The sequence below is a fragment of the Sphaeramia orbicularis genome, chromosome 18, assembly GCF_902148855.1.
Source record: "Sphaeramia orbicularis chromosome 18, fSphaOr1.1, whole genome shotgun sequence".
NCBI classification, from domain to species: Eukaryota; Metazoa; Chordata; class Actinopteri; order Kurtiformes; family Apogonidae; genus Sphaeramia; species Sphaeramia orbicularis.
This window is the reverse complement of record NC_043974.1, coordinates 4,120,990-4,148,653: the sequence shown is the minus strand read 5'-3', so window position 1 is coordinate 4,148,653 and position 27,664 is coordinate 4,120,990. Positions and strand designations below refer to the sequence as shown.

General features: G+C 40.2%; 1 protein-coding gene and 1 long non-coding RNA gene across 2 annotated transcripts in view; one reads left to right on the top strand and one right to left on the bottom strand.

Moving 5' to 3' along the window:
• Nucleotides 1-27,664, top strand: part of exoc6b (exocyst complex component 6B) — a 252,990-nt gene that overhangs the window by 39,924 nt on the left and 185,402 nt on the right. The window contains 2 exon segments of the mRNA XM_030162161.1: nucleotides 407-611; nucleotides 23,938-24,111. Of these exon segments, the coding sequence (XP_030018021.1) occupies nucleotides 407-611; nucleotides 23,938-24,111 (379 nt within the window).
• On the bottom strand, nucleotides 13,058-26,624 carry LOC115438529 (uncharacterized). The gene is made up of 3 exons (XR_003938096.1): nucleotides 26,565-26,624; nucleotides 13,254-13,263; nucleotides 13,058-13,070 (listed from the first exon to the last, which is right to left on the bottom strand). It is a non-coding gene; the product is annotated as an uncharacterized LOC115438529 (long non-coding RNA).

The following is a 27,664-nucleotide window of genomic DNA, read 5'->3' as shown; positions in this document are numbered from 1 at the left end:
TGTTTTTTTCCCTTTAACTATATTTTGGGTTGCTTTGTATATTTTTACTATTTCTGTCAATGCTCCCCTGTTTGAGTATGTTTTTTTTTTCTTTATATACATAGAAGTCATGTATGCGATGTTAAATGCTAAGATAATACTGACTGAAAAAAATTATAATAAAAAAATAATTACAACAACAAAAAAATCAGGTTTGTGAAACTTGGCTGCAGTGTGAATCTAGCTTTTGTGTCATCTGAGTCATGTAATCATTAAGTCGACTTTCTGAAACCGATACGTTGACAGACAGACAAGATGATGTGGATCCTGCTGGTTTTGAAATGCTGCTCTTCACCACTGCTACAACGATCAACACCTACTTGGAACATTTTCAAACGCTGCCTCTATCCTGTGTGTTGTATCTCAGGTACTATCCAGCTCTACGGACTTTGGAACAGCTGGAGCAGACGTGTCTTCCCAGAGCGGGACAGTATCGCTTTTGTTCCATCATGGCGGAAAACATTCCCAAACTGAGGACGCAGATCCGAGACACCGCCATGTCACAGCTGAGGGACTTCCTGGAGAGCATACGGAAACACTCGGACAAGATCGGAGAGACCGCTATCAAACAGGTGCACATGCAAGAACGCACACCAAAGTGGTGGAAGTGTTGAAAATGAACGAAAAATGAAATACACTTAGTTCAGAGTTAGTGATGTTTCATAGATGATCCCTCTGATAGTCTGCAGACTGTTCTAGAGTGACTCCATCATTCTTGGCCACAAATATTTTTCCCGTTCACTAATCCGGAGGTCACAGCTGTGACACAAACATGTTTGTGCTTCTCATTTGTCCGATTTATTTTCCCTCATTTTTGTCTGAACACGTTTTGCTCTGGGATCTCAGTGCATTTTCAGTCTGTGACCGCAGCTCAGATTGTCACACTGAAAGACGTCTTCAAAGCAACGACAGTAGAGTCTTGATTTAGTTCTTTTCACTGAGGCTGTGCTATTGGCTGCATGTGTTTACACCACAGTGAACCTCGGTTCAGCTTGGTTTTAATTACTGCCGCTGAAATCAGGATGTCTTTTGCAAGAAAGGCCAGTGCACACACATATCTAATGCAGTAGAAACATAGAAAGTCACAAAGAAAATTCATAGAAATTCACACCTCAACACAAATTGAATACATATACATAGATAAACATCGTTTGTCCATATTAAAGCAAACTGTAACGTCAACATCTAGCTGTAAACTACAGATTGCAACCAACTAAATAAACCTTGACCCCCACATTTGATTAACACAAAACACTCTTCTTTGAGCCAGTATTTGTTTCATCTCAGACAAATGTAGTTAAATCTATTCAAACTCAGGCAAAGTAAGTGACGATTATGTAATTTAACACTGGAAACCATCATCGTAAAAATGGTAAAAAAGAGAAAGATGGCTCTGAGCTACTGTAATTCATTCTTGTGTAATTATAGACTGATAAACACCCAACTGTGAATATTGGTTGAGATTTCACCAATTAGATCCTCTTAAATTCTCCTAATATCTTACACAACAGATCCTAAATCCAAACTTACATTCATGGAGAGAAATGGTAAACACAGACCCTGGCTGTGGAGTCCACACCATTTAAAGCAGGAGTAAAGTAGCCTGTCCGTCCGTCCATCCTTCTCAAAGAGAAATCCATCTGGAATCACAGGGCTTGAATCCAAATATGAAGGCGGGACTAACAGGCACAGAGTAAACCAATCACAGATAAGACGGACGTGACGCTTTTGTCAGAGAAACTTGAGAATACAGGGTGTAATCTGTAGAAGAAGAACTTTAATCCAAACGTGTGGGTATGTGTGGACACACCAGGACACCCAATCATTTTAGAATTTAGTAGGATATAGAGGGGGAACAAGCATTCTAGATTCAAAACAACACAGATTTATGTTCATGTTTATGGAATGACTTCTACTGACATTTTGTGACAATAATAAACAAATCATTGCATTTGTGATTTAATGGAAAAAACAACATTACACACTTCTGTTTTTTGGACATTTAGGAAATATTGGTAAAGTTTTGCGCAGATGTCCAGTGGAAAAGCAAAAAGTGTTGAATGTTGAATATGATGAATGCGTATGAATGTTTGGTGGTGGTGGGAGGGGCTGTAGGTGGGAATTGGCAGCCACGCCCCAGGACAGCTGTGGATACAGATGTAGTTTAACACCACCAGAGTGTGAATGTGAGACTGAATGAATAATGGCTCCACCGTACGCACTGTGAGTATGTGTTCATAGGAAAGCACTGTAGAAATCTAATCTATTATTATTATTATTATTATTAAGTGTTGTTATGCCATCGCTAGGGATGGGAATCGATAAGAATTTAATGATTCCGATTCTGTTATCAATTTTGCTTATCGATCCAATTCCTTATTGATTCTCATTGGGTTAGGGAATAAAAGAGTACAAATGGGTGTGTTTGCATTAACTGTCTTTTATATTTCCATCTGTACACTGAAAATAAAATATATACAGTATGTACAAATAATAATAACAGATGATGCCGGGCCCGTTTTTTTTTTTTTTTTTTTTTTTTTTTTTGGGGGGAGGGGGCAATGAAAGTGAAACCTACGTGGAACCAGTTCGACTCGGCCTTTCTCCCGTTGTTGTGCTCCTCATTTCCTTCCCCCTACCTTCAGAAACTTGTATTTCAGGGGGTACAATGTTTGTTGCCCGCACCGGAACCGGAACTGGGCCCAGTTGACGGCCTGGTGTTCACTCTGCCATTAGATTCACAAGCGCCGCTAAGTGTCAGATCAAATGAATCCCATGCTGTGGACAAATGTTTGAACAGATTGGAGGGATTCCACCCTTTAGAAGAAATGGAAGCTTTGACAGTGTTCCAGTGGACCTGGTGTGGTCTGTTTAGACCTGGTGTGGTCTGTTTGGACCTGGTGTGGTCTGTTTGGACTTGGTGTGGTCTGTTTAGACCTGGTGTCGTCTTTTCAGACCGTTTCTGCCTCAACACCATGTTGGCTACGTTCTGACCAAAACAATGCAGTGTATGTGTGACGTCATTGCGCATGTGCAACGGAGGCGGAATCGATTAGCAGAATTGTAAAGCAGGCAGGCAAACGAATCCAAGGAATCGAGCTACTGGGATCCGGTTCTCAAAAAGAACCGGTTCTCGATTCCCATCCCTCTCCGTCGCACTGTCACAGAGTGAAAACTCTGATTAACTTTATGGTGCTGTCTGCACCTGGATAAGGTTTACGTTAAAGGGGAATGACTTACATTTACAGATTAGATTCTTAATTCTTCCCAGTGCGAAATTCACAAAGACCAGTAGATCAGCCTTGATATTCTAATCAGTCAAAATGCCTAACAACCGTCTTATTTCAGACATAACCCCAGTGGACACGCCTCCAGTTTTACCTTAAATGGACAACCACCACTTTTCATGTGACACTTTTCCAGGTTAAAAAAAACTGTCTGCGTTACCGTGACAGCCTTAGGTTTTGTGTGTCCTCTGCCATCACATACCTGAGCCCGAAGTGCTCAGGCCTCATGTCTTCCACTGGTCGGGAAATGGCTGTCAGTGCAGTTTTTTGTGCATGTTTGCATTTGCTGATAAGTGTCGTACACTTACAGATTGGCTTGTCCATCAGCCTTTCCACCACAATTGGGTTTTGTTCTCAGCGTCTCTGTCTCTGTGCTAATCAGAAGCAGCTTCAGTTTGTGTGTTTGTGTGTCTCGCTCTGTGGTTCCACTGCCAGTAAACAAGCATACAGGCGCTGCAGGAGACGCCGGGGCTTGTCAGTGAACACACACACACGCACGCACACACACACACACACACACACACACACACACACACACACACACACACACGCAGACACCCAGACTTTCAGCACTTACCTCATTGTTTTTCTGTTTTCCAAGGCCAAGGAAGTTATATGTGAGAGTGTCTGTTTGTGTGTGTTTTTGGTGTTCTCTTGTGGTATCCATAGCTCAAAGTGAGGGCTCTTGTTTATTTGTGTGCCTCCATTATTTGGGGAATGTTGTTCCTCGGACGTGCAGGATGAAGGAGGAACGACTGGCTGACGACAGACAGATGAGCGGATGGAGACTCGGAGAAAAGTGGAAGCACAGTCAGTCGTTTAATATGTTAATCCTGCTTTGTTCTGTTGATAATTGTGGGGTTTGACATTTAGAAAATACGGAATCGTCACTGTGACGGAGTGGAGGAAGATAATTACCTCAAGACTGCAAAACCCCTGCTTTGAATGTTGCCAGAACCCTTTTGTGCATCTCATCCCACTCAGTTCCTTTTTGCAGAGCCTCCCGGAACAACGAGGAGTCAGAGCTTTGACCCTGTGGTGTGACGTGGAGTCTGGAAACACATACTTTGGATTTGTAAAAGTGTATTTGTTTAACCTGTGGCATTTCATTCACAGCTTTTCTGCTTCTTTACTCCAGCTACACTTTGACTTTCTTTTGTATACTTTATTTTCAACAGATTTTACATTTTTTAACAAACAGACAATAAAACAAAAGAGTAAAGATATACGAAACAAGAGACGTCAACAAGCACAGACAGGGCAGTATCAAAACTTAAAACACAACAATGAAGAAGTGGGTCAGTGAGTCACAATTGTATCCCATCATGATAAGAGGGTTGAGTTAGTTTGGGTATTGTCCTATTTCAGTCCATGTCCGATCATTCAGATATATTCTCATGTTGCATCAGATCATGTCCCGTACACCTGCTTACATAATTACATCCATCATTTTTGTAAACATTTGTGCACATATTCCTGGAATGCATATTTACACATGTTGATAGTAAAACACACAGATGTTGAGATATATGTGTATTTCACATGAGAAAAACAAGATGTTGTCCTATTGGGGTGTCACGTCTTCTGGGATAGATGTCCAGTTTAGCCAGTAATTAGTAAATTTGTCCAAATTATGGTTTAAGCAGAAAGTTAGTTTTTCCATATTGTATATTTCTTTAATAATTCCAATCCATTCCTTCTTTGTTGGGGATTCTTCGCTCAGCCATTTTCTTGTTACGGCTACACTTTGACTTTCATGCTTTTAAAGTGAGTTCATGTTGGGATCAGTCTGTCTGTCTTGGATATCCTTCTTCATGTGTCCTATCTCCTGTAGCTGAATTTATGGCTCGTCTCACAGAGAACATGGAGATGAAATCTGAAAGTCTTGGCTCAGGTTGAACAGTTTCTATTATCATCAGTTATTCTGCAGCATGCATGTATTTGGGTGCTTGTTATAGATAGGGTTGGTGGCTGTTTTGTTGATTTCTTTTTTTTTTATTTTATCAATCCAGTTGCTGCTTGTGAATCTGGTTCTTATTAGATTTCTGTTACAATTTGAATATTTTAAGACTTATAGGATAATTCAGGATTACCCTGATAAGGACACGAGCCAAAACACATTGCTTTAACTTCAGTAATATGTTCTGTACTGCAAAGTGTTGCTTGAGTTCTTAACCTGTTTTGCCTGATTTTCTGTTGTTGTTTTTTTTTTTCTTTTCCATGCATCTTAGATGTCAGTGAAGCTGTGCTAGAATTCTCTAATTTGTTTCCGATTTCAGGGTTTTTTTTTTGTTTCCAGAGACTTTAAGGATACAGTCAGTAAAATGTCAACTGTAACAGGAAATTTTCTGTTGACCGTAGTTTACAAAAAATTATCATTCCTTTTTTTACAAGGAATGACAAAATATGAAAGAAATATTGAAAAGTGACAAATGTGAAGTAAACATAATATGTAGATATTCGTGTACTTTCCTCATTTGAATGTCAGTTTATCTGTTTCTACCTGAGCATGAGATGTTGCCACTGCTCGCTCAATCAATCAATCAATCAGAGTTTATTTATATAGCACTTTACAACAACATAAGGAAGACCAAAGTGCCTTAAATCTAAAAGCATGACTGCTAATCTTAAATGTGTCTTGAGGCTGTAAGAATTTGATCCTAATGCATTCCTTCAGACTTATACTTTTTGAAGTAAAACCTGCATCATGTTGAAGCAGCTTCATCATCATCTTGTACCTCCTGTGGTCAACTGTGATCCAGGACGTAAACAGAAATGTCTCGGTTGATGTGCTGTGGAACAACTGATGTGATGTTAGGCCCATGTAGTACGTCTTTTCAGATAAGTGCAACTTTTATTAAGTGTAAACTGCTCTGGAGCTTATCTGAAATATGCAAAGGCTTGAAATGGAAATTGATGTGTTTCATTTAAATATGGATGTAGTTCCAGCTGTGGTGTTCAATCCCCTACTATGTTGTTTAAAATCCCCTCCACACCCAGATTAGAACCAATTAATTAAATGCTTGAACACAAAAATAAATTAAAAAAAATTTGCCACCAGTGGAACGGACAGGACTGAAAAAACACCATCCAATCATTTTAACCAACCCACCGAAATGATTGAATGGTGATATGTCTATCAAACTCAACTGCCATTTGTCCCTCCCCCCACCCTCCTCTGCGAGCACAGTCAATACATTGGAGGCGTGGCTTCGGGGGGGCAGTCTGAAGAAAGGGGTTTGGATGTTTGAATGGTGTATTTTCAAAATGTAGCTGCTCAAACCGTTTTTCCAGGATCTCCTACCCCACCTTTAAAAGCCATCTTGAAACCCAAAGTAGGAGCTCCATAAAGTTTGGTTTAATTAATATAATAAGCAGACATTTTCCAACTTTTGGGGCCAAATCATTACTCATAACTGTCCTGCAAATTTTTAGTAATCTTTGATTATTAATCAGTACATTTATTAGTTCAGCTCTACTTTGAACTGCCCCTCTGTTTGAATATCTTCAAAGAAAGTTAGTGATGCCTTTTTTTTTTTTTTTAAATACCAGCATTTCCTGAAAGATCATTTATTGAGAAATATCACAGACGCTGAAAATAGAGATGAACCTGGTAGTTAAAAACCACACAGCTGAAACATAGAGCTTCGGTTTCTTTGTTAAATCTTAGTGCAAAAAACATCTATGGGCTGAGAGAAATTGCCAACAGTGAAGTCTTACTGTTTTCTGACATTTTATAGATAAAAGGATCAAATGATGATGAAGATAAATTGGGAGTTTCAGCCCTAATGAAGTGATTTTGTTCCATTAATGATCCACTCCCAGGCAGATCTTACAGTCATGTGACTGTTGTGGTTTTCTGTGAAATCCACACTAATACTCACATCTTTTAGAGGCTGGTACTGGTTTACTCTCATTTATTCCTTAGATAAAAAAGGACAGACCACTTTGAGGCTACACTGTCACATACTTCTAGAAACAGAGGATTCTGTTGAATCAGAACATGGATGAATTGCTTTGTCCTCTAGATGTCACTAAAGGATCATTCCTTACTTCCCTGAGGAGACGATTAAATCACAGCTGTCCGTCATGAACTTTAAAGGTTCTGTTGAAGAAGCAGCAGCCTCCCCTGTAACCATGACACTTTCCTACTACTAAGTGGGGAACAAAAAAAACAACTCTCAAATGATGTTTAATCAAGACAAATAATGATTAGAATCATTTTAATGAATAGAAAAAACATTGTCCTTTAAATCTACTTGAGCTTAACTTAAATTAACCAAAGGGCAGACCTTTCATCACCATAAACACACAAATGTTGGACTACACTGTGTGCACAATTATTAGGCAAGTTGTACTTTTAAGGATTAATTTTGTTATTTAAGAATCTAAAATGTTCATAAACTCAAACCTGAACATCTAAGAAAATAAAAATGAGGGTTTGTCCTTGTCTATGTCAGTGTGCACAATTATTTGGCAAATATCAGTGTGCAGTATTGTTTGGCAACTAAATGAAAAATGAATATTTTCTTATCTCACTTGTTTACTTTCATCTGTTAAAGTGAAAATAATGAACTAACAACTCAAAATTTACAAACAAAATCTCTGACCAATATAGCCAACCTTCCTTTCAATAATAGTCTTTAGTCTTCCGTTCATGGACTCTGTCAGTTTGTGGACTCGTTGACAGTCAGCTTGTGCAGCACCAGCCCCCTCCTCTCAGACACTGATCAGAGTAACCCTCTGATCAGTGTCTGAGAGGAGGGGGCTGGTTCAGAGAAGTGGACTGTCTTTTCACCATAAAGCTCCTGTTTAAGCTGGGAGGACACGTTCTTAATAGGGTTTAGTTCAGGTGAGGAAGGCATCCATGTCATTATTTTTCCATCTCTAAACACTTTACCAGATAGACGCACAGTGGAGTACTTTGATGCATGTGATGAAACATTGTCCAGCATAAAAACCATGAAAAAACCCTTTCTAGAAAAGATCCAGACTTTTTCCTTCATCACTGCTTGATGAACGTCTCTTCTAAACACTGGAAAGAAAAACATATTTGTACATATATAGGCCGCACCTGACTATAAGCTGCAGGTGTCCACGTTGTAACATGAGATATTTACACAGAAAGATGGTAAATAGAAAGATTTTTAAAATATTTATTTCCGTCCCTTCACTGCTTTTTTCCAAACAGTGGCTGTAACACGGCAGTAAAACGGCAGAAACACGGCTGGTTTAAAAACCCAGAAAAGTCATTGATCTGTATCTTCATCTTCCTTCTGCTCATTAAACCACTGCAGTTGTCTTCTTCAGTGTCAGAGTTGAACAGCCTCAAAGGCTCCGTCACACTCCTTCTCTGTCTCTCTTCCGTTGTCTCTCATTGTCTCTTCCATGCTGCAGCTCTATTTCCTTCTTTACAGACACATTGATTGGTTTGAACTTCAAAGCTGCATCATATGCATTTCTTCGTGTGTTTTCCATGATGAGGGTTTGTGCAAATGATTGTTAAAAGTTGAGCTTGAAACATCTCTTCATCACCTCATCCACCTGTCTGTTTTGCTTTTGCGCTTCCTGCTGGAGCGCCCCCTGGAGGACGTTAGCCCATAAAAATCTATACGTGAGCCACATTATTGGATAAGCGCAATTTTGAAGAGTAAGAAAAAAGTTGCGGCTTATAGTCCGAAAAATATGGTGATTCTAACAAAAAATCTACTTTATATAGTTTGGAGTTGGAAAGCTTATATGAATATAATGTTATGGTCCAAATACTCCTTTGCCTTACAATTGCACACATGGTGCATGTTTCAGAACCAAAGCCTTTTCTTTCCTGTTGCTTTTACAGTCCAGTGGAATTGACAGTACCTGTAGGAGCAGCAAAACTTTGCTAATGGTTTCTGGTACTGTAAGCAGAGGGAACTGGGACCACACTGAGGCCTTAGCACCAAAATGTGTTCATACACCTACATATGTTTGGAAGTTTACTTAAAGAGCTCAGATAAGTTACTTTCATGTGCAGTGGAAACACTTTTACAGTGTTTGATCATTTTTAAGCTTCAGTTTCCTAGCAAACATTTTGCCCAATAACACGTCCAGAACATATGATGCAACATTAGCAGGTGTTCACTGTTGTGTATTTGTTGACCTGATGGTTGGTTGTTGAGTAAATGACAGTCCAGATCAGATGGGGGGTGTTATGTTTGGGTTGTCATGTGACTATCCAGATCTTTGGAACATTGCATCTTAAGAAGTGTCTTCAAATTTGACACCGATATTTACATGGACTAAGGTGGTTAGAATTTCATTCATACACTAAATATGACAATGTCACAACTGACTATGAGTTATTTTCATATTGAAACAACTCAGTGGATGAAACTATGGACCTATGGGTTCTGTTTATGGAGGAATGGGAAGAAACTGGAGAGAACCCACACACACTTCCATGAAATCAGTTCCCGTTCAGAATTACCCCATGCTCTGTCACATTCCTTTTCTTGAATGTGAGTGTCTTTAAATTACCTGTATGTCATTGCAGTATATTGTTGTAATGTAATATACACAGCCCGGCCAACAAAAAAGTCCCACATGCAATATTTGACTCCACCCCCTTTGGTTTTGATTCCAGGAGACATTCACTGTCACATCCTATTTGCCACATAATGCTAATGTCGTGTCACAAAAAGGTTCATAATGTTTTTTTCATCCAAAGTTGCATTCATTTTGGATTATTGATGATGGAGAATCGGACCGCTGCATCAACTCTTCATCACATCCCAAATTAGAGTCTGGACTTTATGGAGGCTAATCCAGTGTGAATATGATGTCTGATTGTCCCTGAACCATTCTGTCACAAACCTGATGACCCTGATCAGTCCTGTCATTGTCCAGTCTTTGTAGTCCAACAGCCTGAGGGTCTGAAGGACTATTGGTATCCGTTGTTGTTTGTCTGTCATCCATAAACAATTAAAAAAAAAAAAAAAAATCTGAATTTTTGAAATGTTAAAAATCCCCATTGGTTTATAATGGGACACATTTCAAAGTGTAATGACTTGAAAACAGCTGAAGATATTGATGTAATTACTATTGGTAATAGATGGAAAATCACATATGGGCTTTCATTTGATGCCATGACCTTTGACCCTGAGTGACCTTGAAAGGTCAAACAATTCAACAAGTCAACTAATGTCTTTAAATAAGCCGTTGTACTACAGGAGCCTTGGTCCTGTTAGACTTAGGCATGCTTTATTTGTCATTAAGATTTGCATCAAAATTAAATTACGAAGCAACAGCTCAGTGCACAACAGGAGCAATGACAGTCTTTATATAAAAGGATGAATATACATATTAAAAATAAAAATAGAAAAACTTGAATAAAAGATAAATAAGGATAAATATCTAAATATATTATGAAATATTGCACAGTTCAAAAACATGTAAAAATGCATAGCATTGCCCATTATAATATACAGTCCATTGGAGGAATGTGACAAAACTGTTGTGCAAATGATGGAAATCACTGCTGTAAATATATATAATACAATTTGTTTTTTCCATCATATATCACCATATCTGGGGGAGTGTGTTCTCTTTGTATGGTAACTGTTGGTCGGCGGTTAGGCTCATATTGCCGATAATAATATCTATACATTAGTCTGCTCTGAGGAAATACTGGAGCAATCTGACAACTTTGAATGTTGTAGGGATGCAACAGTATGAAAATTTCATATCACGGTTATTGTGACCAAAATGATCACAGTTATCATTATTATCGCAGTATTGTTGAAATGTGCTCAAAATATTCAAAAGGTACTTAACACACACTAAAATAATTTAACCAAGTTTTATTTTAAAAAACACAAATAAAATAACATGCACAATGTACTTTCTGTGGCAGAAACATTCAAATGTTAACAAGTAAACATCAAACATACAAATGTGCATCAAAGATGGAACCTTATGGACATAAGAGGAATTGCATTTGCACTTGTGCAAATTGTACATAAGAACCAAAAATACTTTCCTTTACATTCAGCGCTCCAGACTAGATCTAGTCTGACAGATTTAAGAACTGGTACAGAAAGAACACTTTGACTGTTTCATGGACCTGATCTAGAAACCAAATGTGCAGATTAAAGCAACACCACCATTTTAAACAAAGTAATGACACAGAAACATTTAATAAACAAATGTGCATTAAAGATGGCACCTTACGGCCATAAGAGGGAACTGCACTTGTATGCTCATGTATGAGATCTAGTCTGACAGATTTCAGAAGAACTGGTATAGAAAGAACACTTTAGTTTCCCCTCAGCATCCTTTAAAAATCCAAAATATGTCCACACTTCTGTTTGTGTCCTTTTAGTGGGGATAAATGTCCATGTGGGGTTCTTCCGCCATGTTTTCAGAGGCCAAACATATTAAACTGCACATGCATGTCTGGAGTGTAGCTGCTACTCCAGGAAATGAGCAGTATCACTGCGAGCTTTTCAAAGTGCAGTAATTTTAAACACGGTTTTAATGATAATTAGAATTTGAAAAGGTAGTACTAACCGTCGGGAATTTGACAGCGGTTTATCGTTATACTGGTAACCGTTACATCCCTGCTGTAGAGTGTGTAGGCAATTAAGTGTTAGCAACATGTTTGAGTGTTCCACACAGTTACTTTTGTGATCTAATTCAGCAGACATTTGAGTCAGAAACATTAAAAAGTACAGTCAGCGGTTGGAGAACTAGTCTGGGTTTCCAGTTTCAGAAACAAGTTGCACAACCCGTCCTCGTGCATCTTTCCACATCCGCACACTCGGATGTTCGGAAACCTCTCCATGACCCTTAGGTGGGGGGTCCTCAGACCGCAATTTAAGAATCACTGGCGTAGAAAATCCACTTGCAGTCACTGAAGAAGCTAACCGCTAACTCCTCTAACCACTAATTACAAGGGAGATTATGGAAGCCCCAGTGGTCCGGCGGCCCTGATACTGATACTGGGATTATGTTGTTGTATCAAATGTTTGGCTCACAGCGTCCACACTTAATCAGAAGCCTAGACAGAGTGTGCGTTTGTCATCCAACCCCCCCCCCCCCCACTCTTTCCTGCTCTGTTCTCTCTGTTTTCCTACCACCCCTTTGTTTCTTCTCCTTTCATTCTCTCTCTCCATCTCTTTCTTGCTCAGACACTGTGTCTCTCTGGTGTGCTCTGTTCCAAATTAGCTCTAGCTCTCCACACTGAGCCATCGTTACAGTTCCCTCGACCGAGGATGTGAAAACAAATAGATGTGGGGGAAAGAGAAGGTGGAGAAGAGGAGGGAGGTGGAGGAGGGGAAAGGGATGGAGGGAGGAGACGGAGGAGAGCTCGAGGCTTACAATGGGGCTATTGTCTGCTGCCACATGCCTGAAGAGTAGCAGGAGGAGAAGATGATGATGACGATGGGGAGAAAGGTGGGTGAGGAGTCAGAAAAGGAGGGAGAATGGAGGACTGAGAGAGGGAGGAGGAAAAACTGAGAGTGGAGACAAAAGGGACATAAGATGACAAAGATGGGAGGAAGTTGAATTCAGATAATGAGGAGATATTAAAAAACAAAAACATGGCTGTTTGAGGAGATCTTGCAAAAGAGAAAAACTTCCCCAGTCTTTGACCTGCAACTAAAGTCAGTTTTTGACCAAGTATGTTTTAGAAACGGTTGTACTGATCACTTGGTTTCAGTACCAGTTTCTTAACAATTCAGTGATAGTATATGTTACTGTACAAATCTTTTACATTTTTATACAGGAAAAGCCAGTTGACCACATTTTTAACCTATTTAAGAGAACTTGAAGACCTCTGTTAACATAATCTAACAAGTGGTGCCAGGCACGACAAACCCCGCCCCTCGCACGTATTTCACCCATTGGAAGTAAATGGGAAGACTTTTAAAAATCATACAAAATTTGAACTTTGACCTGCCTTTTACCAAAATGTATTGACATCTGTTTTGGGTCACTGGCAATCTATAAACCCAGTATGGTATGAATTCAACCAATAGTTTTGCTGCTAAAGAAAGAAACAAACAAACAAACTGAAATCAAAAACAATACCCCTTGCCTCCCCTTCAGGGGGGCGGGGTAATTAATAAAGTCAAAAATGCATTTGTGGTTGTTTCATGTACCGATGCTGATGGCATGTATTGAAATTAGGTGTTATGAAATACTAAGCAAAAGCAGGCATTTTGATGCTTTTACCTAAGCAATGTCACAAAGTGTCACAGGTTTTACATGGAAGTCCCAGGCCTGCCTTAACTTTTCCACCTATCCCCTTCATGTAGCCTTGGATAATGACGCTGAAAGGGTAGAATCTAAAGCCTTTTCTGGATTGTCTCGGGTTAGTATAGTAGACTACATATCATTGCACTCCCGATGCTTTGAAAATACTTCATCTTCTCAGCCAATGGGCAAAATACACTCCTCCCCATACATGATATCATGACTCACATAAATATAAATATTATATTTTTATTGTATATAGTATCTCTACGGATTCTAAGCTTTCTTAGCTTAGTATATTTACACTGTTTTTGGCCCCCTGTCCAACCTGAATCAATGCGTCAGTGCTCTGTCCTAGTCAGTCCGTTGTGTCCTTGGGCAAGACACTTCACCCTCCTTGCCTTCAGTGCCACTCACACTGGTGTATGAGAGTGTATGAATGTTTGGTGGTGGTTGGAGGGGCCGTAGGCACAAATTGGCAGCCATGCTTCTGTCAGTCTGCCCCAGGGCAGCTGTGGCTACATATATTGTGTACCACCACCAGAAGGAGAATGTGAGAGTGAATTAATAATGGGTCAGTAATGTAAAGCGCTTTGAGTGACCAAAAAAGTGCTATAGAAATCTAATCCATCATTATTATTATTATTAAGAACACACACTTGGGGTTAGGGTTAGCAGTTAGCGTTATGTGAACTGGAGATCTTGGCGTAAATTGACACGTGATCAAATGGCATTGAATAACATGTGAAAGGTCAAAAAAGCGTACATATAGCACACCAAATGCCCTAAGAACTGACGTGACATACAACGCCGTTTCGTGAGATCAGTCTCCCCCCACTCTCCCCCCACCTAACACTCAACACACATGTACGCAGATGCAAGCCCAGCTGTGTTCTGCAGCAGAATCCACATGGTACACTGAAACCCAACACTTAAAGCAACTTTTCACAGCAGTTCTATCACAGTTACTGCTAATGAAAGGCAAGAAATGGAAGAACTTGGACCACTGTCTGTTTAATCCTCTCAGATGTGAATCCACTGCTGCTAACTAATGACCTGTCGTCTCCTTCTTAACCTGATGTGGAACTGAGTCTGTAGTCTAAGTTTGGATCACAGACTATGTGCAACAGCGCTGACCGTAGGACAGACTTCACCCGAAACAACTGGTTATTCAGTGGTAATATAAGAGAAAACATGAGAATATTGTTCTGTAGTAATATTTGTGGACAAATGTTTTACAGTCTGCATAATTACTGCTGGACATATGAAGCTTTCAAAAGCAGGATTATTACACATACACAAGAACATCATTCACTGTCGATAAACAAGTTGAAGCACTCATGGTTGATTGTTAGCTGGAATGATTTGTCTTTTTGCGTCTTTATGCATCTTTACTGTTAGCCAGTGATTCTGGGATCAGTGAAAGTGGAGGCTGTGTGTATGGAACTGAGAACCTTTTAGTAGTCGCCAATAATAGATCTGTCATATGAAATGTGGGACCTGAAGAGGGGTTAGAATTCAGTAGGAGCACATGTGAACATTATGGTGCCGGACCATTAAGATAAGGTTCCCAGGTTACCGTTTGGTAATTCCGATAGGTGTGTGATGTTTTTTGTTTTGTTCGCACTGCTGAGTCCTGGAAGTTCGTTTTGTGCTCTAAAGCAGATACAGGGTGGATGACATTGTGGCTGGTATGGGTGTCATGTAGAAATGAAAAGCCTCTCATGCTAAAAACCCTGAGGCCAGAGGAAGTCAAATATTAACATATTCTAAATACTGATGTCCTGATCTGGATTTGTTTGCTTCTGATCTGATTTTTTTTAGGATTAGTTTTGCCAATACCGATCTGATACCAATCCAATACCGACTTTTTACAACAAAATTTTGATTTATATTTGGAGTCATTGGTTTTGGTTTTTACACTATTATTTTACTGTAGATCACAGTTGGTCTGAATGTGGAACCTGAACTAAAACAACTATGACACCTTTGACTCTTAAGAACTTTAGGTTAATTTTTGCATTTTCCAAATTCATACTGTGGGACAAATTAGAACCTTTAGTTTTGGCCCATGGGCCATGTGTTGACCACTGCTGTAGCCAGTCTATGGACAAGTCTGTCCAGGTATTATATGGGGATGCATTTATTTGTCAGTTTATTTGCCGGGCAGGTTGGGTCGGATCAAATAATTCCACAAAAACCCTGCGGGTCCGACTTGCACTCCCGGACCTTAAAGTGAAAGTGAAACCTATAGATGTTTTAATTCCTCTAAGCCTCTCACTGTTGTGCAGCTAATTTTCCCTTCCCCTACCTTCGGAAACTTTAATTTGAGGGAGTAGGAAGTGTGTTTTACCCCCGCCCCAGAACCGGGACCAGATCGGCTCAATCTTGTAACTAAATTGGATCCGATCTTCTACAAAATGCCAGATCGGCAGCTAATACAGATCTGTAGATGGGGTCAGGACATCCCTAATCTAAAATAATTAAAAAAAAAAAAAAAACACTAAACAATGAATTTAGTTCATCTTTGATTTTGAGGCAGTATGGGAAATAAATTCCTTAAGGCTTTGTTACAGCAAACTTGACCTTTGGCCGCAAACATATTTTCAGTTCAACAGGAGCTTGACCTTTGACCTCAGGCTACCAGTATCGTTTTGGTTCATCCTTGTTTCCAAGACAACAGTTGCACCAAATCCTGCATTATCACACTTTCAGCATAAAGAGGACAGACACTTCTTATCTTGGGCTCTGGATGCATCTAAAGCAAATAAATCAGGTGATGGGTCAGAAATGTACCGGTGTTTTCTTCCATACATGAGTCATTATATGACTTGGCCCAATTCATGTCAGGATTATGTTCAAGAAATAAGTTAACTAAAAGAGGAGCAACATGAGAAGGTAAAGAAGATGAATGAAGGATTAGGACTGAGGAAAGAAAGAGGGAGGTGGGAAGGAAAGCATGAGTGAAATGAGGAAAAAAAGAAGGAAAGGGGAAAGACAAAGTGAAGGTGGTCGGTGAAGATGCAGGAGAAGAAACAAAGACTAAGGACTGAAAAGAGCGTCATGAATTGGAATTATCTCCAAATGTCGTCGTCGTTCTCTCCTAAACCTCCTCCGTCTTCTCATGCTGGCGTTCTCTCCTCCTCTGTCACATCACATTTCCCCTTCTCCCTCAGGATGTCCATCTTTTTGTCTTCTGTCTTTCCATCTCCTCATCTTTCCATTCATCTCCCTCTTTTTCTTTCCCCCCTCATTCTCTTTTTCGCTTTGAGCTATGTATTCAGTAGTTTAACACACACACACACACACACACACACACTAATGGGAAACAGATTGCTGGGCCTGTGAAGTGGAAGAAGATTGATTACCTGTATCTAGTTACTGAACACACACATGCGCGCGCGTGCGGCCGGAGCGGCGGAGGGCACACGCTGGGTCGGTGTATTGAACCATCACAGGGAAAACCCAAATAGACTGTTATGGGTCGCTGTGTCAGTCACTCGGCATGTGTGTTACTTTGTCGGCCGAATAATGCTCCACAGTTCACTGCCGTCGGACGCCGTTATTTCTGGCTCGGAGTCCGCCTGCCAAAAAGTGATCTATAGTAAGGATGTCCCCGGCAACGTTTTGCCTCTGATTCAGATCATTGAATGTGGAGTATTTGCCATCCACAGTCCTGATCTGGTATTTATACCTCCATGTATGTGATACAGCTGTGGATTATGCAGATGGTTCAGGCCTCCACTGCTCCACTCCATGTCAACTGCTCTGCTCTGGGACAGTTTTTACCGAAATGCTTTGTAAATTCATCCATTCAAAATGTACATTTCCATTACCATTCCTAAAAGAGTTTTCTTTTTTTTTGTTTTTTTTTTTGGAAGAACAAATAGGACAGACCTCTAAGACTACGTTCAGACAGCAGCTTGTGTTGTGAAGTAGCAGTGACCTCAGGTGTGTGGTATTCTCAAACCAGGCAAAGAAGTTGTTCAATTCCTCTGCCAGTGTGCTGCTGCTGCTGCTGCTGCTGCTGCTGCTGTCGGTGGTTGTTGAATTCTAGTCAAATCCAACCAGCACTGGATCCATAAATAACCATTTGATACAACCTACATTTAAACAGGATGACCCAACAAATGTATTTTATTAAAAGTAGTACTGATAGGCAGCACAAACAAAGTACTTCAAATGAATAAGACAAACTGTGTTACAGATGCATAGGACATGCAGTTAAGTTTGTTACAACCTCAAAGATGTTGGTTCATATCTCAATGTCAAATAGTCAAGGCATTTATTTCATTTAGGTGAAATGTTGGTTTGTAAAGCAATTGTAGCAGCACAATAATTCTATGTCTGTTTCCTGAAGGAAGAACTCTGCTAGTGTCAAAGCCTGGACATTGGTTTTCAGCAAACTGTTGTAACTTTCCCATAAAAATGGCCCATTGGAACCATTTGTCATTAAAGGCATCATCACAGACTTTATTCTTTCACTTGTAATTTTTGTCAATTTCCAGATTTGTGCCATAAATACAAATAGAAAACTACAAATGACCTTGATGTTTGTCAGTGAAGCCACACAAGTTTAACTCTGTGACACAACCTCATCTTGAATTTTACTCATTTCTTTGTTTGTTTTTGTAAGTAGATTGTAGACTCCTCCTTTCCCCACCCTGTTTCACTTGTTTTACTGCCGTTGTCCCTTTCCACCTGTCTTTTTGTCTCCTACCTCCTCTTCATCTTCACTCTCCAACGTTTCCCCCTTCATCTCTGCCTTTCTTCTTAGGGGTGTTTTACGTAAGAGATGATGTGCTTTCCTGTACTTGAGCTTCAAGTGCCTCACCAAAGGGTTTGGAGTTGAATAACTTGACGTAGGCGCTGATGTCTAATTGCAGTGTTTGACAAACTACTTTGTCAAATGCACTTTTATATCCTTCCCTTGTCGCTTTCAGTTGGGTTCCAATTATGTTAATGTGTTATTTCATAGAAGGAAAATGCCCCATTGCTGAATCAAAACAGAATCACATACGAGGAAATTCACTATTCCTGCAAAAGCACTTGGTCTCTTTGACATCTGCGCTTTTTCCCCCTTCCTTTTCAATATGTAGCTTCCATCAAGGCTGGTCAACTGGGACTTGAAGAATGATTGAATGGACTGTCTGAGTATATTTAGACAATAGATTTAAAAGAGGACATAACCTGGCATGTTTCTGAGTTCCCATTCACATTGTTTTGTAGTCATTGTCTTATATGACTCATTAGTATTGTATGTGAGTGTGTTGCATGGGCACTAGATCAAAGATGGCATTGTATTCTTTCATCATCTCTGATATTGTGTTCTTCCGAGTTTGTGCTTATCCACCCTCTTATGCACACAAGTTTTTCTCATTAACAGCTTGAATCTAGACCATTTAAGTCGCTGACGTCCGTTTTTGACGTCTTTATCGAGAGATTTAAGTGCAAACGCTACGTGCCGGCGCCGGAGAGCAAAGGAAGTTGAAGAATTCACATTGATTTTTCAAAAGGAGCCGATGTGGGTGTGGATGGAAAGGTGCCCTCGACTTAGATCTAAAAGTGTAAAACAAGATTTTCCCACAAGTATTTTGGCGGCGATGTGACGGTGTGGGAACAGAAGTCCCAGTTGATTCACTTTGTGCTTTGACACACGCACTCAAAACGGTGAATGGTAACAGGACTTTGTACTCAAAACACTTTAGAATGCGTCACATTCTCCCCTTCATATACAAACACACCAGAGTCACTATGAGCAACAGTGGGTACAGTGTCTTGCTCAAGGGTGTGTGGACATGTAGACAGGGTTCATGGACCAACAGCCTTCCAGTTTGTAGATGTCCCATCATCTACCGGGCCACAGACACCCTAGGTGGTTGTGAATTTGTGCTCAAATGAAGATTCCTGATCATTTTTACGTGCACCTCTGACATTCCTTAACCTTTTTCAGCTTATGACTCAAGAGAGTCATATGGTGTGTTCCAGCAACCCAAAATAACAAGTGTGATTTGCAGTGAGTATTTTTTTCATTCAACCTTTTCATTTGAACCAGGAGAAGGAAGAAGCACATCACAGCAGGCTTGTACCTAGTTAACCTAACTGCAGTTGTGCGTCAAGATTTTATTTGATGCAGACTAGTATTAGACACAGGACTTTATTTCTCAATGCCTTTTTTTTTGATGATTATAAAAATGGTTTGAAGTCTAAATGCAAAGACACACCAACCCGATTTTCAGCGGCTGATTGTCAGTCAGTCTGGTGAGGTTGGTGACATGAGTCTGTTTGATGCTCCGTTCAATCAGCCATCGTTAATGTCGTCTCTAGTCTTTTTGGCTGATTCAACGTGTAATCGTCCGCTCCCTGTCGTTCAGTCGGACCAATCTGATTGATGGAGGGATAGACCAGGACTAGTGAATCAGTAAAGGAGAAGTTTCCATGTGAATCCAGCTCTGCCAAGGTACTGCACACTATTATTGTCTTCTATAATTGTCCATTCACTGCTCAGATTGGATCTGAATGAGTGACAGTCAGTGTTGACTATGGACTTCATTCATTCCATCAAGTCAGCACATTAGCATTGTTAGCATTGTGCGATTTCTCCTCAGTTTTTGCCTGCGACATCGTTCTTCTTCCACCAGTAGAAGAACTCCTAGAGCTGACAACACCAAGATCATCTTATTACAAACCATTCGATTGAGTCCAACAACACCAACCCTTCTGGACTACTGAACACTGACAACACCAACCCTTCTGGACTACTGAACACGACAACACCAACCCTTCTGGACTACAGAACACTGACAACACCAACCCTTCTGGACTACTGAACACGACAACACCAACCCTTCTGGACTACAGAACACTGACAACACCAACCCTTCTGGACTACTGAACACTGACAACACCAACCCTTCTGGACTACTGAACACTGACAACACCAACCCTTCTGGACTACTGAACACGACAACACCAACCCTTCTGGACTACAGAACACTGACAACACCAACCTTTCTAGACTACAGAATATTGACAACACCAACCCTTCTGGATGACTGAACACTGACAACACCAACCCCTCTGGACTACAGAATATTGACAACACCAACCCTTCTGGATGACTGAACACTCTGACAACAATAACTGACGACAGTGAGCTCTGGGTTTTGGTCTACAGGGATGTTCATCATTTCCGGGTTTACATCTCGCACAAGTGCAGAACGTACGTTCGAGTGGGTAGTCGATTTGGTGTGTTCGTCACACTTTTTGGACTGTGTCGGGGAGACGAGAGCTGACTGATTAGTTGGACTACCTTTACTGGAGACGGTTGGCAGTCAGGTTGCTGTGTCTTAACCTTTAACTCCCTTCTGGATTTTCATTTTTGTCATTTAATGTCTTAGGTACAGCACCCAAGCCAGGGCTGTACGCTTAGTTCTTTAGGTGGTAGCACTGATGCTAGCAAGTTAAAAATTTTAGTAGCACAAAGAAAAAATTAGTAGCACGCACATTTGGACAATTAGTTGACATGTTTATTGGCTAAATTAATTTGATACTGATCAGAAATTCTAACAATGTTGAAGAACAGTTAAAATGAGTCTTTAACCTTTATTTTTTTCTCCACCTGAACACATCAGGAGGAATTTAAACATTTTTAAATGTGAAAAATCAACAGTACTATATTTTCAATGTGCATCAGTGAACAGTCTGTGCTGGTCTGAGTTAGATATGGCTTATTGACAAGAAACAATTCTAATCAGTCCCATAGTTCAAAATAGATTTTACTCAACACAAATGTACACAGTTCTGTTTGACTAAACAGTATCGTTCACTGTGTGAAAACTTTGGGGCTTATACTGTTCAAAGGTTTGAGTGAGAGAAAGAAGTACACCCCTTGCAAATTCAATCAGACAGATGCCACCGGGGTATCAATAGGGGGAGGGGGTAAACATGACAAATTCATGGACCCAGTATTTGTGGGGGGGCCCATAAAGCAGTGGAGGGGGTCCAGTGGATACAGGCTGGAAGTTGTGAAAATGTCGTGTAAGATCCGCTGAATAATAGATGTACAGAAGTCGGGAGTCAGGTGTTTAAAGTATGTTAAGTTTCAGTTTCGTTTTCACGCTAGCATAAGTGGCATTATGTATGGACCGCCCCCCCACATACGTTGACGTCGTTGTCGTGACATACTGAGGTAGAAACTACAGAAAAATACCTCTGCATTTTGGTTGAGGCTTCTTCTTGTTCTTAATTTTAATGTAAAAAATTATACAAATGTCGCAGTTTCACGGCACACATTAGCGAGGACAGGAACGTTTACCTAGAAATGTAGTTCTTTTGCATTCAGATTGAAGACTGTAGACACCTAGACTACAACTCCCATGAAGCATTGTTCCAACAACTGACAAATAGGTCAAGAGACACTAATATAGACTAGTTTTCCCACTATTTTAGACATGATACCAGCATAACTCCTTCACACTTCTGCCAGTGGATGCATATTTGTCTTCACACAGTGATTTTTAGTAGCAAATGCGACGGAAATTCTCACACTGTACACCCCCGACCCAAGCCAACCACCTGACCACCACCTGCCAATCACCTAAGGAAGATTCAGTGGACATGTTTAGCAACTTGTTTTCAAAGGCTACCTTATAACCTAGTCTTTGAGAGTTGAAGAAACCCAAGCTTTTTTAAGAACCAGGGTTTGAAACATGACTTTGTTTACATTTTGTTGTGGATACGACATCAGTTTTCAGTCTACATTTCCTTATTTTCTTTTTGATTATCCCCAGTATGTATCGGAAACATCCAGAACTGTCGCAATGGGAAATGAGTACATCATTTCCCATAATGCCTTGTTTTCCCCAAAGAGCAGTAGAGACAGGACACAGATTGCAATAGATATTTCTAAAAACGTTGCATTGTTCAGTGGAAGATCTTCCCATTTCCTTTGTTTCAGTACCACCTTTATTATAGGTTATTTTGGGAATAAATAATCATGATTACAGTTGAATTTATTTGCATTCAAATTTTTTTTTTTTTTTCTGATAATCTTGTGCTTTTCCTTGTCAACATGTTAAAGTGTGTGAACTGAGCTCTGCATTTTTAGCAGTAAATGCGTAAATGAAACACGTCACCTGTCCCTGCCTCAGCTTTTAAGCTGTCTGAACTAATTTTATGTGCTTTGTTTTTGGTTTCAATGACTCCTCATCCTTCCTGTTCTTCCCTTCCTGACTTGGCATTTTCCTCTTTGTGTATTCTTAGGTTCTTTGGTAAATCACTTTTATCGGTTGCTTCCAAGTGTGTTTTCGTGGGAGAAGGGAGCAGCAGGAGTGGCTCTAAGGTCGTAACCTCAATGCAGCAACTTTCATTTCTGAGCTTTTCCCTGAAATATTTAAGTATGGGAAGTGGAGAAAATCTGAACCCTCATTCATCATTAATACATTGTTTTGTACAACATTTATGTATAATTTGGGGTCAATACACCGTCAAACTTTCCTTAAGTACTGTCTCTGAATACTCCAAAGTTGATGCATTTGCATCAGTTTATATTGTTCTGCAGAAATGAGCTGAAAGCTAAATAAATGATACATGCAGTTGGAAGATAGTAAAATAAATGTACAGAAGTTACAGCTTTCCCTAATCCATCTATGGATGGATAGATGGATGGAACTTTATTACCAACAAGGTTAAGGTTTTTTGTTTGATTCTTCCTTTCAGTGTTGAGTTTTCTTTTTCTCCCTCTTCCATTCGGGTTCCCACTGGCTTCACCGTCCCCCCTGTTATACGTTGCTAGGTATACCTAGGTTAATTCTGAAGATGCTAGAGCTAATGCTAGCGCTAGGCATTGCATGTATTATGAGTAAAACACAGACAGGATTTCCCATCTCAACCTTAACCTTATTGCTAATGTGAAATCAACAGCATTTGCAGTGAGTTGGAAATCCGACCTAGTACAACATCAGCTATGGACATTTGTGTTACAGATTCACTCTCCGATTCACAACTGTGATACCCACATTGCACTTTGGATGTGGGCTGATGTCTGTGGTAAGCTGCAAATGAATTGCCCGTGTGGGATAAATAAAGATTTCTGAATCTGAATCTGAACATGCATCGCAGAGGAGATACATGAAAACAACTGGTCCTTCTTTTCCCTTCTTACTTCTCATTCTTCATTCTGTAAATTCTCTTTGAATCTTCTCTGACACATTTTCTCCACCACAAACCACTGTCCCAGATCATTAATATGAAATTTCAGTTTTGTTGCATTCTGTTGCCCTTTTGCAAAGACTTCTGGGAAATGTAGGAAGTGACCATCACTGCGAGTTTTTTTTAAATCAGTGCTTGTCTTTTTTTGCTTCTGTTTTATTTTTAGGCCCAGCTGCAGCGCTCCTTGGACAGCTCAGTCTCCACACAGCCTCGGGCTCTGATTGGTCGACGTGTGAGAAAAGAAGCAGCTGCGGGAGCGGGGACTGACGGAGGCAGTCCGCTGTCCGAACAGGATTCAGGCATCCTGGATGTGGAGGATGAAGAGGAGGAGGAGGAGGATGTGAGCAGCTCCACACATACTGACACATTACAGTATTTGGATTATGGAGATCTCTTGTGCAAAACATGTTCTGTGACATTAATGGCATGAGAACACATTAGACTGTTTTGTTCCCCTAACTGAGCTTTTTATTTCAGCAGACATACAGCAGAACAAAATGAAGAAAGCTCAACAAAGTCACATCACGTTATTTTCTAATTGGAAATTCAACAGAATAAAACATGTTAATACATAACTTACATAAAATTTTTTTACAAATGCACGATACCTGTTCACAAAATTTATTCAGAGTTCTCAGTACATACTGGATGTTATTATTCTGGATGTGTCTGTAGACCTCAACATTAATGATTGGTGAAGACAAACAATAGTAATATTTGAATTCTAGGTAGTACAGGATGATAATAGCCCCTTTTCCACAGCATTTCTGTTCTGGAATATTCCACCTTTCTTCTGTTCCGTCGTCTGTGTAAATGAAATGGTGGATCCTTTGGTGGATCCTTTGGTTCCACCTCTGGAACTCCTCTAGAGGTAGGAACAGAGCCCTGATAAAGGTGGAACCAGGATTCAGGAAGGCTACGGAAAAGGAACACCTCTGGTTCCAACCAAGGTGGGACGTTTGGGCCGCACTGGGGGGATTTAAAAATGAGCGTGGGACGTGTACAGTAAACAAACATATCAACGGCACCAGACAGATGTGGAACTGGGGACACGCCCACATCTGCCAGACAGACGTGGAACTGGGGACACGCCCACATCCACCAGACAGATGTGGAACTGGGGACGGGGACACGCCCACATCCACCAGACAGACGTGGAACTAGGGACGGGGACTCGCCCGCATCCACTAGACAGACGTGGCACTGGGGACACGCCCACATCCACCAGACAGACGTGGCACTGGGGACACGCCCACATCCACCAGACAGATGTGGAACTGGGGACGGGGACACGCCCACATCCACCAGACAGATGTGGAACTAGGGACGGGGACTCGCCCGCATCCACCAGACAGACGTGGCACTGGGGACACGCCCACATCCACCAGACAGACGTGGCACTGGGGACACGCCCACATCCACCAGACAGACGTGGCACTGGGGACACGCCCACATCCACCAGACAGACGTGGAACCGGGGACACGCCCACATCCACCAGACAGACGTGGAACCGGGGACACGCCCACATCCACCAGACAGACGTGGAACCGGGGACACGCCCACATCCACCAGACAGACGTGGAACCGGGGACACGCCCACATCCACCAGACAGGTGTGGAACTGGGACACGCCCACATCCACCAGACAGATGTGGAACAGGGGGCACGCCCACATCCACCAGCTGTTGGCACTTGTAGAGTTTAACAACACCGCTATGCCCGGGGTATTTCTTTTTTTTTTTTTTCCACAATATTTTTATTAACTTTTTAACAGCATAAAATCAGGCATTTACAATCAATATATGCTGTCAGTTTGCTTCATTAAACTCAAAAACAACAAATACAAAATTAAATAAATAGAGACGGCTGCAACCTAAGTCCAAATATTGTCCAATAATCCTGCTGATTATCTTCCTAATCCCCAGTCAGGTGAACCGTCCATTAGATGTCAGAAAACACTGAAAAGTTTTCAGTGTATACCAAGGTCCAAAATGGCGCCCTCAGTTGTCTCCCTCTGTTCACAACCAAGATCCAGCACTGATCTTTTTGAAGGACAGTATTCAAACTGATCAATTGATCATAAAAAAAACAAAAAACAGTAACTATCAATTCGACAGTTAACAGCCTATCCAAAAACTGTATTAGCTCTAAAAGCAACAAAAACAAACAAAAAACCAACAAATGAACAGAGACTCAACAACAATTTGCTTCTCTTATATTACTGAATGGTAATCTATACTAAGTGGATTTTAAATTATAGTAAATACAAAATGTAGTGCATACTTCAGAAAAAAGTAAAACTTGTAAAAATGTAGGAACTGTACTGCCTACAGCAATCAGTCAACTTGAACATCTGTTAAATCAAGATTCTTGGCATAATTAATAAAAGGTCTCCATATATTCTCAAATCTGTGCTGTTTAGCCTTCAATATGTAAGTGATCCTTTCTAATGGAAGGTCTGATAGCATTTGTCTCATCCAATGAGCTGTATTTGGTCTGTGAACATTTTTCCATAACTGTGCAATACATTTTTTGGCATACAGTAAGCTGAGGTCTATAAAGGTTCGTTCATTTTTACTATAATTCTGTGTCTCTGAATATAAGCCCAGCAGAAAAAGCTTAGGGTCCAGCGAAATCTGTTTTGAAATTATCTTCTCAATTATAGCTCTTACCTCTTCCCAAAACTTTTGAATCTTTGTACATTGCCAAATACAGTGAAACAATGTCCCTCTATGTTCCAAACATTTTGTGCATGTGTCTAGTATATTTTCTCTGTATCGATTTAGTTCCACCGGTGTCACATATGTCCGCATTAACCATTTATATTGTATTAGTTTTAGGCGTGTATTAATACTTTTGGATTGGGCATCAGCACAGGCTTTTTTCCAGTCTTCATCTGAAATTTCACTTTGCAAGTCCTCTTTCCAGGCAAATAACTTAGATTGTGAGCTTTCAGATGAGCCATATGTCAGCAAATTATAAAACTCTGATATGATACCCTTTCTCAAACTGTCTTTTATCAGCATTTCTTCCAGCGGAGATCGTGGAGGTCTGGTGAATGTATTGTCTTGATTCACTTTAATAAAGCTTCTAAGCTGGAGATATTTGAAGAAATGTTTTCTACTTAGCTTGAATTTAGACCTCAGTTCATCAAAGGACATCATTATATCTGAGTCTACCTTATATAGATCCTGGATCATTCTAAGTCCCTTAAGGTGCCATAATTTAAATGTTGCATCTGCTCTACCTGGTACGAAGAAGTGATTACCCCATATTGGACTATACTGTGAAATGGAGTATGTTTCTTTTAAGTATTTTTTTTATATCATACCATATCTTTACCACGTGTTTTACAATTGGATTTTTAGTTTGTTTCCGCAATCTTTTTTCTGTGTCTGAATGTATATATAAGGGAAGAGGTAATTTTAGACCATAAGATTCCATTTCAGTCCAGTGAGGAGAATCATTTTTTGAAAAATAGAACATAATAGACCTCAGCTGTGCAGCCCAGTAGTACCACATCAAATTTGGACATTTTAACCCTCCTCGGTCAAACGGTAAATACAGTAGGGACAAACGAAGTCGTGCCCTCTTATTGTTCCATATAAATCCAAGAAATATTTTTTTAACTTTAGAAAACAAGTCTGAAGGTGGTGGCAGAGGAATGTTTTGAAATAAGTAAAGAAATTTAGGTAGAATGTTCATTTTTAAAATATTAATTCTCCCAATTGTAGATACTGGTAATGACATCCATTTATCAATAGATTCATTCGTTTCTATCATCAAAGGTTCGTAGTTAGCACTGACAACATGTTCTAGCCTTGGTAAAATCTGTACTCCCAGATATTTAAATTGTTCTACAACATTAAATTGAATTACCTCAGTGATTGGG